This window comes from Salmo salar, chromosome 10 (assembly GCF_965601325.2).
Source record: "Salmo salar chromosome 10, fSalSal1, whole genome shotgun sequence".
NCBI classification, from domain to species: Eukaryota; Metazoa; Chordata; class Actinopteri; order Salmoniformes; family Salmonidae; genus Salmo; species Salmo salar.
This window is the reverse complement of record NC_138300.1, coordinates 30809934-30824751: the sequence shown is the minus strand read 5'-3', so window position 1 is coordinate 30824751 and position 14818 is coordinate 30809934. Positions and strand designations below refer to the sequence as shown.

General features: G+C 44.2%; 1 protein-coding gene across 3 annotated transcripts in view; it reads right to left on the bottom strand.

Moving 5' to 3' along the window:
* The window catches only part of ralgps2 (Ral GEF with PH domain and SH3 binding motif 2), a 146063-nt gene that overhangs the window by 64849 nt on the left and 66396 nt on the right, over window positions 1-14818 (bottom strand). For all 3 annotated transcript variants that reach the window (XM_014216814.3, XM_014216816.3, XM_014216817.3), the window contains exons 4-5: window positions 12761-12811; window positions 1478-1561 (exon numbers count right to left, since the gene is read on the bottom strand). In XM_014216814.3, the coding sequence (XP_014072289.1) occupies window positions 1478-1561; window positions 12761-12811 (135 nt within the window). The remainder of the gene's footprint in view (window positions 1-1477; window positions 1562-12760; window positions 12812-14818) is intronic.

The following is a 14818-nucleotide window of genomic DNA, read 5'->3' as shown; positions in this document are numbered from 1 at the left end:
GGATTAGCTCTAATGTGGCTGAGTCCCTCATAAAAGCAGTTCACCATAGCTCCCTCTCTCACTGCCTGGGTAAGGAGTGTTGAAGAGGCTACAGCTGGGCCTGGCTAGGGTTCGGTTAGTGGCTGATGCCTTCAACTACTACTAGTGACTCACTAAACAAACAGAAGTGTAATTCAAACCATGACCCAGTCTAAAGTAGCCACCCGGTAGTACTGGCTGTGACCCACGTAGAGAGTCTGATCCTACATTATGGGAAACTGGACTAGGTTTAGGAAACAGCCTCCTCTCAGGCCCCATCCACCCAGAACTTACTCTACCCCTCTTCAACCTTCGTTAGCTCTAACCCTAACACCCCCATTAACCTTTTCACCCCTCTCCATCCCTGTACCCACCTCCCCACTACATCCCACTCAACAGCTACCCCTCTCCAGTCATACCAACCTGTACACTCAATCCAAAACCTTTATCAAAGTGCAAGGTTGAACAATTACCTTACTGCTTCCATTAATCCAGTGTTTTCAGATAAACATGAAGTCATACCGAAGCAGTATGGAGCTAGCTAAGGGTTGATTTCGACTTGAGCAGTACTAGACTGAAAGAATGCAGACTTCCCCTTGTCGTCCAAAGACTGCTGCCAATAACAGTTAAAAGGAAGAGTACAAAGACTGGAGCATCTCTGGGACTGCCTCTTCTCCCTGTCCAAGCCCCATTATTCACAAGGCTCACTTTCCTTCGCTGATGCCCATCTGCCTGCTGCTTGTCGGCCAGCCCTGTGGTGTACAGCGAACTAACATCTGTAACGGCTGTTTGGGCTAGCCTAGAAGTGGGGAAGTTTCCACAGAAACACATTCCTCTAACATAATCTCATAAGGAGACCGCGAGGTCTTAAAGACACGTAAATGGGCAGGGAGAGACTGGGGAGATTGGAGAGAGGGAAGGGGCAGAAAGAGCAGGATTAAAGGTGAAGGCCGCCTGTGCGTCATGAGGGGGCTTCCTGTGGATGACTTCACAGGGCACTGAGAGTGCGGGCCACACACACACACTCAATTATACTTACGCACACACACATACTAAAACCATGCACAAACACATTCTCAGACCACAGAAAAATATGTCCAAACAGTTAAACACCAGAGACAGTGAGGGAAGGAGTCTAAGGTCTCTTCTGAGCCTTCATTAGCCATATCAGTCTGATGGGGCTAAACAATGAGACAGACTGGGTTTGAGTGTGTGTTCCCTATAGGAGATGAGTCAACAAGTCAGCAGAAGGTAGGTTTTGTTACCATGACATCCTCCAAAACAAAGGATTCGGGAAGAAGGGATGAATTGAGATGTGGTGAAGAGAGGATGTAATCGCTCCATTACCTGCTAGCCAAGACTGAAGGCTCATAACTCAGCTCTAGGTGTACATTTCTCCCCCTATTCACCCCCCGCTTTTCTGTGTGTGTGTGTGTGTGTGTGTGTGTGTGTGTGTTACCTGGTTGAATCTGCGGGTGAAGGCCACAGCATTGGGGGCAGAGCTGTGCTTCTCCTTCTTGTTCCAGCCACAACTCGACAGCTCCTAAACACACAAACACTCAGTTAAGAGATAAACACACACACAGCCAGATAAGAGATTGTGTGTGTCTGTCAGATTGACATGACACACACCCAAACACACAACAGATCCTAAAGCAGTCACACACACAGCAACTTACACAGTCGGTCTTGAATGTAGTAAAGCGTTAGTGTTTTCCACAAAAGACAAACCCAGTTTGTTCTTAACAGTTCAGAGAGAGAAGGGGTACAGGGCATATAGGAACACCAATGTTCCCTCCGGCTGAGCAGCATACTACCTTTAACTATCGAATAAATTAAAATCAAATCTATCAAACTCTACACCACCTTGTGCTTCCTCAGAGGAGAGGGTGAACAATCATCCCAGTAATCAGAGGGGATCAGTCAGATACTAGTGCCCTTGGACAGACCCTGTACCAGCCCTGAGAGGGGTGAGACCACACACACAGACAGCAGGGGAGGAGAGACTTCTCTGGGCACAGCAGACTGGATCAGGGGCCAGGGATATTATCAGGGACACATTGATTGAAGAGTAGGAAAATGTGGTGTAATCTCTACTAATCAGCTGAACTACTCTCTCCTCTGACACTGGCTGTCTGGAGGCAACCTCCTCCACCACCCCCCGGCCCAGTGAGCCCTCATAAAGAAACCCACGCAATGTCCCTGTGTGTGTTTGAAGGGGAACAAGTGGGAGTTGGCAGGTCGGAGTGGAGAGAGAGAGCGAGGAGGTGGTGAGGAGTCCAGAGCCTCCTGACAGCAGCTTTCAGCAGGCCTCAGTAAACTGTTACACTGCTGCCCTGACAGACACTCTACACCACTAAGAGAGAACCAACTGTGTGTGTGTGTGTGTGTGTGTGTGTGTGTGTGTGTGTGTGTGTGTGTGTGTGTGTGTGTGTGTGTGGTGTTAGCCCAGTAGTTAAGTCACTTATTTAACCTACACTCCTCTTTAAACATGCGCTCCCCTCTACCCGTCTCTCAACCCCTCTATTCTGCACTTGTTATTCACGCCTCCAATGTTCTCCTTCCCCATCTCCTAATAAAAGCTCCCACATTGGGATATGCCATTGGGAGACTGCCTAAAGGCGTCTGCATGCTTCCCAGCCAAAAGAGTTGGGATGAGTTTGTGCATATATTATGACGACATTGTGATGTTTTTATTAGTTTTGGACTTCGTTAAGGGTTTTTTCGGGTGTTCGGGCAGACAACCTTTTTGGCTGCCCGAACAAGTCTACGCCCCTTCGTCTGTGATTGTTCAACAGCAGGGATTCTTCAGTAATGACGAGATGACTCATTTTAATGCAATTTTTTTCATTGAGAAATACTACACGAAATATAGTTAGACGTAAAATTGTGCGACTAAAATCTCCTCTGTAAAAACCTTCTTAGATGGGTTTCGTTAGTACCAGAATCAAATCAATGATATTAACCTACCACATAGCTGTTGCGTTACTTGCAATTGTCACTTGGTCGTGTCTGTGCCATGCCATTGTCGAATTGGTGCCAATGCCTTTGAGCTTAAAACAGAAAAATGGCCTTTTACAACAAATTTGGGATCATTACTTGAAAGTCACTGGTTGCCTTGGCAGTTGACGTTGGTCCCAGCCCTACCCTCATCTCAAAGCTTTCTATTGCTAAATCAGACATACAGTGAAGTACACCGCCCTGGCTAACACACGGATGAGTCCACAGCATGCGTTTTCAAGTACACACACACGGCAAAATCAACTCTTGCCAAACCACTAACAGAGCTGAGCTAACGTGAGATACCACCACCACTTCTCTGCTCTGGGCCTTGTTTCAGTCAACACAGTGGAAACCTGGAGCTCCACACACCCTGTGGACCTAAAAAGCATCAGATACAGCTGAGAAGAGTGGGATGAGGGAGAGAGAGGGTTAGAGAGAGAGTGAGGGGGGCATTAGCTACAGCTGAGAAGAGTGGGATGAGGGAGAGAGGGTTAGAGAGAGAGTGAGGGGGGCATTAGCTACAGCTGAGAAGAGTGGGATGAGGGAGAGAGCGGGTTAGAGAGAGAGTGAGGAGGGCATTAGCTACAGCTGAGAAGAGTGGGATGAGGGAGAGAGAGGGTTAGAGAGAGTGAGGGGGGCATTAGCTACAGCTGAGAAGAGTGGGATGAGGGAGAGAGAGAGTGAGGAGGGCATTAGCTACAGCTGAGAAGAGTGGGATGAGGGAGAGAGAGGGTTAGAGAGAGAGGGGGCATTAGCTACAGCTGAGAAGAGTGGGATGAGGGAGAGAGAGGGTTAGAGAGAGAGGGGGCATTAGCTACAGCTGAGAAGAGTGGGATGAGGGAGAGAGAGGGTTAGAGAGAGAGGGGGCATTAGCTACAGCTGAGAAGAGTGGGATGAGGGAGAGAGAGGGTTAGAGAGAGTGAGGAGAGCATTAGCTACAGCTGAGAAGAGTGGGATGAGGGAGAGAGAGGGTTAGAGAGAGAGTGGGTTAGAGAGAGGGGGGATTAGCTACAGCTGAGAAGAGTGGGATGAGGGAGAGAGAGGGTTAGAGAGAGAGTGAGGGGGGCATTAGCTACAGCTTGTGGAGAGATGGGGAGGGGAAAGAGAGAGCGAGGTTGACAGCAGGCATGATGGGAAGTTAGTGTGAGGTAATATTACATGGAGGGGTCCAGGTCTGTGCTGTAAGGCCAGGAGAGAGAAAGGCAGTAGAAGACCCTCCTAATTGCCTGAGCCGAGTGCCTCAATACCACAGCAACATTACCTACAGCACTGACCTGATTGGCATTCAGACCATTACCTTACCTGCCTTTAGGAAGCCCTATGTATTGGTGTGTGTATGTTGTACATTCCCCTCATTGCAAGCCTATGAAAATAAATCTCTTAGACAGTGCCTCATTCCCTAGCCCTACATTCCAGCCCCCCATTTGCTAGTTTTATGTTAGGTGGTTAGCTCATATCCTGCGAATATGTATGCATCCCTACATGCCTAGTTTTATGTGATGTGTATGAGATTCGTTTTCCAGAGACACTCCGTCTATAATGCCTGTAGTGCATGTTCTACTACTGTCCTGGGCCGGTTTCCCAAAAGCATCTTCAGGCTAAGTTCATCGCTATAACCTTCGTAGGAGCATTGTTAAATCGCCGAGCCGTGTCGTTAATGTTGCACTTGAAAACGCTGGTAATCTAAACGCCTGCCTCACACCACTCGTAGAACAATTAAGGGTGTCGTTAGATGCTTTTTTACTGGTAGCCAGGGACACTCCAACACTCAATTTACAAACAAAGCATTTATGTTTAGTGAGTCCACCACATCAGATGACCACAGATGTTCTCTTGAGAAGTGTGTAAATTAGACAATGTTCCTGTCCTGCTAAACATTCAAGATGTAACTGGTACTTTTAAGTGTCAGGGACAATGTATGGTGGAAAAAGTATATTTCTTCAGGAAAGCACTGGAGTAAAAGTTGGCAAAAATATAAATAGTAAATTAAAGTACAGATAGCCCCAAAAACAACTTAAGTAGTACTTTCAAGTATTTTTACTGAAGTACTTTACACCACAGCTTACAACCATACCCCATTCAAAAGGCACTTGAATATTTTATCTTGCCCATTCGCCCTCTGAATGGCACACATACACAATGCATGTCTCAACCCTTCTTTAACCGGTCTTCTCCCCTTCATCTACACTGATTAAGGGGATTTAACAAGTGACTAAAGTAAGGGAACATAGCTTTCACCTGGTCAGTCTACGTCACGGAAATAATGTTCATAATGTTTTGTACACTCAGTTTATAAACAGTAGGCTAAAGGCCTATTTCAATCATATTGAAGGAAAGTTGCATCGCTATCGGGAAACCAGGTCCTGTTCACTTTTCCACACAGGTAATGTCATGGCTCATAAAATGGTAAGAGAGAAACAACGTGATTGGACACAAATACACACACAGTAAGCTGAAATGCTCGATTCAAATAAACTCTGTTTTTAAAAGCAACACACTGCCTGTGTGTGTGTCATGTTAAACTAGAAGTTGAGTGTGTTTTCTATTTCCAGTGAGTGTCTGACTGTGTGTGGTGGGTACAGACTTCTAAGAGAAGTGGCATACTTCTCAGTGGTACGTATTAAAATGTCAGTGATGCCGCTTCGCTACAAGCCAAAACAATCTCTTCCTGCCAAAACCTAATTTACTTCTAATGCCGTTTGTGTAACCACAGGGTAAAAACATTACTCTTTTCCTCTCTTGCTCTGTTCATGTTTCAGCCCCAGAACAGACAGCCATCACTGAGCGTATGGAGAGATGGAGCAACAGAGACGGAGGGGTGGGGGAGATAGAGAGGACAGAGAGACAAGAGGATAAGGTGATATCTGCAGGTGACAGGGTCTAGAGTGGGGCATCACCCATCTCCAGAGCCAGGGGTCTTAGCCATTCTGTCTGCAGGCTCTAAAGGAGTCTCCTCTCCCGCGTATCCTCTCCCCTCTCCATCATTGCCCGTTCTCCAGCCAGGATCCAGTCGGACCCACGTCACACTTCTCTAAGCAGAACCAAATATGGGCCTCTGCTAGAACACTTTGAATTTGTAAAACTAGACTAGAAATGCATTGCTTCAGTTACATGGTTTCAGCAGCTCAACAACTTTTCTTTCCCTCTTCTCTCCACCCCTCTCCCCTTTCCTCCCTCTCTATGAACCAGTCTTTCTTTCTGTAACATTTTTCCATTTCCCAGAAAACAGCTCCAGCAGCCAGAAGCTGTTGGAGACGGACCTGGATGTCGCTGTCATTTTCTTCTTCTTCCTATGGCCTACCAGCTACCACTGATACCGGGGGAGAACACCGTGAGGTGAATCATTCAGAGCATGACACATGATGAACAGATGGAGGATGATTCCCTGTTCTACTGGACAGGTAGACATGGACATCTAAGAGAAGACACTCACAGTACTACAGATAGAAGAATGTAATGATGGACTGACTGTTTTCTCGGTGGCTTGGTTGTGAGTAGCACTATAACGGCTGTGAGTAGCACCATCTATCTCCGCCTCTTGGGAGAAGCCTACGTTCTAGGCTCACCTCCATCCACCTGTTCCATGTCAGTTCATGCATATTGCATCACAACCATAATAGTCATGTCTGCTGTAATCCCACAAAGACAGACACGGCAGTTATGGAAAAAACATTCTTGTTAACGGGCCACGGTGTCCTTGAATAAAAGCAATAATGTTGGATTTAATCACTATGAGATGAGGCTGATCCCAAGCGGTCTGCTCTTCAATGCAACCAGTGTGCACACACAGTTACAATGTGTTTTATGCCGATTAGAGAAGTATATTCTAAAACAGCAATACCAATATTAAGCCTCGGGTCATATCTCATTATACAGAGCTATTTACAGTTAAGAAGTTAGACGGCACAGTGAGAATATTACGCCATAACACGAGCTTAAACATATCAGACTGCTGATACAGATATACTGCTGCCTTCTACTTACAGTCCAGCAGATTACATTTTTTCCATGAAGCAATATTCTAACTAACGGCTAGATAGCTCTGCTGCCTGCTTTCCCAATAAGGGTGATGGAATTCATAAACCCTGTTATAAAATCATTATTACAACGTAACCAATGACCAGGACAGCTTAAATTATTGGTAGGAAAAAGTGACTTATTTGTTAATTACTAATAATAAACTCAGCTAAAAACGAAAACTGCCCTTTTTCAGGACCCTGTCTTTCAAAGATAATTCGTAAAAATCCAAATGACTTCACAGAGCTTCATTGTAAAGGGTTTAAACACTGTTTCCCCATGCTTGTTCAATGAACCATAAACAATTAATGGACATGCACCTGTGGAACAGTCGTTAAGACACTAACAGCTTACAGATGGTAGGCAATTAAGGTCACAGTTATGACAACTTAGGACACTAAAGAGGCCTTTCTACGGATTCTGAAAAACACCAAAAGAAAGATGCCCAGGGTCCCTGCTCATCTGTGTGAGTGTGCCTTAGGCATGCTGCAAGGAGGCATGAGGACTGCAGATGTGGCCAGGGCAATAAATTGCAATGTCCATACTGTGAGACGCCTAAGACAGCGGTACAGGGAGACTGCTGATCGTCCTCGCAGTGGCAGACCACGTGTAACACCTGCACAGGATCAGTACATCCAAACATCACACCTGCGGGACAGGTACAGGATGGCAACAACAACTGCCCGAGTTATACCAGGAACGCACAATCCCTCTGAGTGCTCAGACTGTCCGCAATAGGCTGAGAGAGGCTGGACTGAGGGCTTGTAGGCCTGTTGTAAGGCAGGTCCTCACCAGACATCACAGGCAACAACGTCACCTATGGGCACAAACCCACCGTCGCTGGTCGGATTTGCGTTTATCGTGAAAAGAATGAGCGTTACACCGAGGCCTGTACTCTGGAGCGAGATCGTTTTGGAGGTGGAGGGTCCGTCATGGTCTGGAGCGGTGTGTCACAGCATCATCGGACTGAGCTTGTTGTCATTGCAGGCAATCTCAACGCTGTGCGTTACAGGGAAGACATCCTCCTCCCTCATGTGGTACCCTTCCCGCAAGCTCATCCTGACATGACCCTCCAGCATGACAATGCAACCAGACTTACTGCTCGTTCTGTGCGCGTTCTGTGCGTGATTTTCTACAAGACAGGAATGTCAGTGTTCCGCAATGGCCAGCGAAGAGCCCGGATCTCAATCCCATTGAGCAAGTCTGGGACCTGTTGGATCGGAGGGTGAGGGCTAGGGCCATTCCCCCCCCCCCCCAGAAATGTCTGGGAACTTGCAGGTGCCTTGGTCAAAGTGTGGGGTCACATCTCACAGCAAGAACTGGCAAATCTTGTGCAGTCCATGAGGAGGAGATGCACTGCAGTACTTAATGCAGCTGGTGGCCACACCAGATACTGACTGTTACTTTTGATTTTGACCCCCCCATTTGTTCAGGGACACATTATTCAATTTCTGTTATTCACATGTCTGTGGAACTTGTTCAGTTTATGTCTCAGTTGTTGAATCTTATGTTCATACAAATATTTACACATTAAGTAAACGCAGTTGACAATGAGGACGTTACTTTTTTTGCTGAGTTCATGCAAGACGTCAACATTAATGTCTTTATGAGGGTCTGGTTTGTGAGAAAAAGGTACAGTTGAGACGGACTCTAAAGAAGATCCATGGTTAAACGGTTAAACTACTGCATCACTGGTATGGATAAGACTTTCAAGGCATCACTTCATGGAAAACAGACTTCCATGTAGTGTGCCAAGTCTTATTTTGGAAAAAGTTATTAATATTAGTAGTATCAGCTTTCATTTAGGGCAGGGACGATACCAGTATTGCGATACTCGTTAGTATGGTGGCAAGGAAACAAACACTACGCTGATTTAACTTTTTTCAGAAAACAGCCCTAATGTTGGAAACAAACATGTCATCCAGAGTCATATTCATTTATTTTCCAAGCTATAGCACACAATATTTCACATACAGTAGGTTTTTACAAGGACCAAAGAGTTTTGGTTTTCGTTTTTGACAAGAAAATACAATTGATACTGCTATCATCACAGCCCTACTTTCATTACTACATAAAACGTGCCATGTCACGTACCATTAAAACTCTGCAATGAGAATTGCAACCCAAACTTGCGTAACTGACTTATTTGTACTGCCGTCAATGAGAGAGTTCCCCAAAAAATGAGTTAGACATCTCCAGTAAGGATTTGGCCGCTGTGAGAGACAGTCAGAGATCAGGCTCTAGTCGTGTCGAGTTTCCATAGTAGCAGAAGGACAATACATTTCAGTATCATAACAGGACATGCTTTAGAGGACACTAAAAGATAAACTCAGTATTTTACTGTGACAGACAAACTACATCCCATTCACCATTTTCATATTCATACATTCAGTTAAACCCACTGAGTGATATAACAGGACACACACTGACATCCATACCATGGACACAGACACATTTGTTCCCCATTCTAGATGTGAGTAGAAGGAGTGACAGGAGTACAAATTCCAGCTGATGTCAGCTCAGTGATGGCTCTGTATTACGGAGCTATTTCACACACGATCAGAGAAACACAGAGCAGGAAGAGCCTTCGGTCTGTGCCAACACACACAGGGTCACTCTGTTCTCTTCTTCCCATCCATCCCACTTACCTCCACTGTCGCCCTCTTCCCTGCCCCCCACCTTTCACCTTATTTAATGTCACTTCTGCTCTCCCTCCATCCTTTCTCTTTTCCTCATATTCCCCATCTCCCTCTACTGTTCTCCCCTCCTTCCATCTCCTCCTTCCAGCACTCATAAAAGCGAAGGGCCCAGAACACTACATTGGGTTTCAATGTGAGGAGAGATCATCAAATGCCTTATAAAGCTCAGTCAGTCTGTGTGCAGTCAAGCAGAACAGAAAACAAGGGCATGTTAGTCTCTATAAATCCTTCGGTAGCAGAGCTGTGGAAAGGCCCCAACAGAGACAACAGTAAAACTGCCTTTCATTGGAAGTTGATTCAAAGGAGGGCTCAGGCAGCCATAAAAGTCCCACCATACAGGCTAGCAACAAATCCATTTTGACCACCAACCTTAACCATGATCATATTCTTAACCTTTTACTCGTATATTGGTTGAAAATTGCAGATTTGGGCACTAACAAATGCCTAAATTGGAACGCAGTACAGTAACATGCTATACATGACATCAGAGCTCTGGCTTTGCGCTTCACAGTGCTTTATGGAATTTGACTGACAGCCGAACTGAACTTGAGCACCTCGCATGACAAGTTGCCCCAATCCCTCACGCTAATTGGGCAACTTTAGCACATTTTTGGTTGCCTGATTAAGGGAAATTCTGTAAATTTAGAGTACTCCATGTATTTTGAAAGATGAGATGTTGAGGATTATAATAAATACCGCTTTGATGTCATACAAGCAAGCCAAACACCTCTGAGTCTAAATGTGCACTTAACGTTTCCATATCTTTACAATCAATGTTTATGATCACAATGCTTGATGTACAGTTACAAGATGTCATGGCCTCATACCCTGGGTTGTTCTGAACAGAAAGAGACGGTTTGTCTATTGTGAAGAAAATTTGGCACGCCACACACACCTGAATGCACTCATGACGCATTTCTATGCGCACCAAAACTACGATGGGTTTCCCTAAATTGCATTGTGAAAGCCTTAAACTAATGTTGTATTTTATAAGTTAGCTAGTCATGTTGGCAATGGAATAGGATTTCAAATGATCCCCACCTGACCCAGATTGCAATTGATAATTGACTATTTTTTGGATTGCGCAAACTACAGTAGTTGTGTGAGGGTGGGGATAGCGTGTAGTGTTCCAAACAAAAGAACTACAAGTGCGCTTGCTCTAGTTCCTCAACAGCACAGCTTGGAGCTCCACAAAGCACCTTAAAGTTGAAGACTCCTCTTTGAGTCATAAAAGTGCATTGAAATTACTTAGGAACAGTGCATTCTTGTGGCCACTTGGGGAAATCAGTTAGTCCTCTCAATCAAACTAGCCAATTTGTTGGCTTATGTTGCACCTACTCCACATTTTCCAGGAATATTCTTATCATGTTACTGAACGTATCCAAAGTATTGTCAAATTTCGTTATCAACAGATGTGTCGAAAAGAACAGTAAATGTACAGTGCCTTCAGAAACTATTCATACCCCTTGACTTATTCCACACATTCAACATTTTATTTTTTTCACTAACCCATCGACACAATACCCCATAAAGACAAAGCGAAACCATTTTTTTTTTTTTGAAATGTTTGCAAATGTATTGAAAATGAAATACAGAAATCTCATTTACATAAGTATTCACACCCCTGAGTCAATACATGTTTGAATCACCTTTGGCAGTGGTTACAGCTGTGAGGCATTCTGTTTAAGTCTAAGAGCTTTGCACACTGGATTGTACAATATTTGGCCATTATTCTTTTCAAAATTCTTCAAGCTCTGTCAAACTGGTTGTTGATCATTGCTAAACAACCATGTTCAAGTCTTGCAGATGTAAAACCTCTTAAGGATCCGCAAGGATATGCATATTCTTGGTACCATTTGAAAGGAAACACTTTGAAGTTTGTGGAAATGTGAAAGGAACGTTGGAGAATAACACAATAGTTCTGGTAAAAGAAAAATAAACTAATGTTATTTTGTATTTTTTTCTGTACCATCATTTTTGAAATGCAAGAGAAAGGCCATAATGTATTATTCCAGGCCAGGTGCAATTTAGATTTTGGCAACTAGATGGCAGCAGTGCATGTGCAACGTTTTAGACTGATCCAATGAACCATTGCATTTCTGTTAAAAATGTTGTATCAAGACTGCCCAAATGTGCCTAATTTGTTTATTAATAACTTTGTGTTCAAAATTGTGCACTCTCCTCAAACAATAGCATGGTATTCTTTCACTGTAATAGCTACTGTAAATTGGACAATGCAGTTAGACTAAGAAGAATATTAGCTTTCTGCCCATATCAGATATGTCTATGTCCTGGGAAATGTTCATGTTACTGACCACCTCATGCTAATCGCATTAGTCTACATCAGCTCAACCGTCCCATGGACGGGACACCGATCCCGAAGAATGGCTAAATGATCCTTGGTATGACCATCTTAAAACTATTCCATATGTTAGCTTAGTAGAACCGCCCCCCTGCCGGCATAGACTCTTAAGGATTAAAATAAATCCTTACTTCAATTTCTAACTTAAACAAGTGCCAAATGTAGTTTGAGCATAGGTGGAATGAATAGGCCTACACAGCTAACCAATCAGAACCAAGAGTGATTCCTAGTTGCATCGGGCCTGTGTTGTATCTGGCCACAGGGGTGGTGGTGTGGTCGCTGCTTCAACTGGTCAGCTGTGGCCAACCCTAAACACATGTTAGCCCTGAGGCCCTTAACAAGGCTACAGAGTGGAAGCGCATACACTGACTTTCACAGAGGCCATTAAAAGGGTGAGAGAGTTGGTGTGTGTGTGTGTGGGCACTATCCTCGTGGGTACTGGAAATCCCCAGAAGTCCCCGCAAGGATAGTTAAACATTTTGCACGTCCTCACGAGGACAAAGGCTATTTAAGTTTAGGGGTAAAGTTAGGATTAGGTTTAGGGAAAACAGGTCCCCACAAGGATAGTAAAACATATGGTCTGTGTGTGTGTTTGAAGTGTGTTTGAAGTGTGTAAGAGGAGAAGCAGGAAAAAAACAGACGGTCCCGTACTGTAACGCACCTCAGGCTGGATGGCTTTGAACACTGGAGCGTCCATGAGTGTGATCTGACCCTGGAGAAAGAGACAGACAGAGAGAGAGAGGGGAGAATGGGAGGTGCGGAGCTGTAATTTGGGCCACAGATTAGGAATGAAGAGTTGACCAGACATCATTGCAGTGCTTTCCAAACTTTATTCAATACTTCCAAAATAACGAAGAGAAATCCCATATTTTGGGGAGAAGTAGCATAGCGGTTACAGCGTTGGACTAGTAACTGAAAGGTTGCTAGTACAAAAATCTGTCGATCTGCCCTTGAGAAAGGCACTCAAGGGCATTTTCATCGAAAAGGACCCACGAGCACCAACACGTGAATTTAATAAGGGCATATCAAATTGGGTGTCAAATGCATGCTAAGAGACCATATTTTGGGGAAATGAAGGCATACAGTTGAAGTCGGAAGTTTACATGCACCTTAGCCAAATACATTTAAACTCAGTTTTTCACAATTCCTGAAATTTAATCCGAGTATAAATTCCCTGTCTTACGTCAGTTAGGATCACCACTTTATTTTAAGAATGTGAAATGTCAGAATAATGGTAGAGAGAATTATTTATTTCAGCTTTTATTTCTTTCATCACATTCCCAGTGGGTCAGAAGTTTACATACACTCAATTAGTATTTGGTAGCATTGCCTTTAAATTGTTTAACTTGGGTCAAACTTTTTGGGTAGCCTTCCACAAGCTTCCCACAATAAGTTGGGTGAATTTTGGCACATTCCTCCTGACAGAGCTGGTGTAATTGAGTCAGGTTTGTAGGCCTCCTTGTTCACACATGCTTTTTCAGTTCTGCCCACAAATTCTCTATAGGATTGAGGTCAGGGCTTTGTGATGGCCACTCCAATACCTTGACTGCTGTCCTTAAGCCATTTTGCCACAACTTTGGAAGTATGCTTGGGGTCATTGTCCATTTGGAAGACCCATTTGCAACCAAGCTTTAACTTCCTGACTGATGTCTTGAGATGTTACTTCAATATATCCACATAATTTTCCTCCCTCATGATGCAATCTATTTTTGTGAAGTGCACCAGTCCCTCCTGCAGCAAAGCACCCCCACAACATGATGCTGCCACCCCTGTCCTTCACGGTTGGGATGGTGTTTTTCGGCATGCAAGCCTCCCCCTTTTTCCTCCAAACATAACAATGGTCATTATGGCCAAACAATTCTATTTTTGTTTCATCACACCAGAGGACATTTCTCCAAAAAGTACGATCTTTGTCCCCATGTGCAGTTGCAAACCGTAGTCTGGCTTTTTTATGGCGGTTTTGCAGCAGTGGCTTCTTCCTTGCTGAGCGGCCTTTCAGGTTATGACGATATAGGACTCGTTTTACTGTGGATATAGATACTTTTGTGCCCGTTTCCTCCAGCATCTTCACAAGGTCCTTTGCTGTTCTTCTGGGATTGATTTGTACTTTTCGTACCAAAGTACGCTCATCTCTAGGAGACAGAACGCATCTCCTTCCTGAGCGGTATGACGGCTGCGTGGTCCCATGGTGTTTATAGTTGATTACTATTGTTTGTACAGATGAACGTGGTACCTTCAGACGTTTGGAAATTGCTCCCAAGGATGAACCAAACTTGTGGAGGTCTACAATTGTTTTTTCTGAGGTCTTGGCAGATTTCTTTAGATTTTCCCATGTTGTCAAGCAAAGAGGCACTGAGATTGAAGGTAGGCCTTGAAATACATCCACAGGTGCATCTCCAATTGACTCAAATGATGAAAATTTGCCTATCAGAAGCTTCTAAAGCCATGACATAATTTTCTGGAATTTTCCAAGCTGTTTAAAGGTACAGTCAACTTAGTGTATGTAAACTTCTGACCCACTGGAATTGTGATGCAGTGAATTATAAGTGAAATAATCTGTCTGTAAACAATTTTTGGAAAAATTACTGGTGTCATGCACAAAGTAGATGTCCTAACCGACTTGCCAAAACTACAGTTTGTTAACAAGAAATTTGTGGAGTGGTTGAAAAACGAGTTTTAATGACTAAGTGTATGTAAACTTCCGATTTCAACTGTAGAT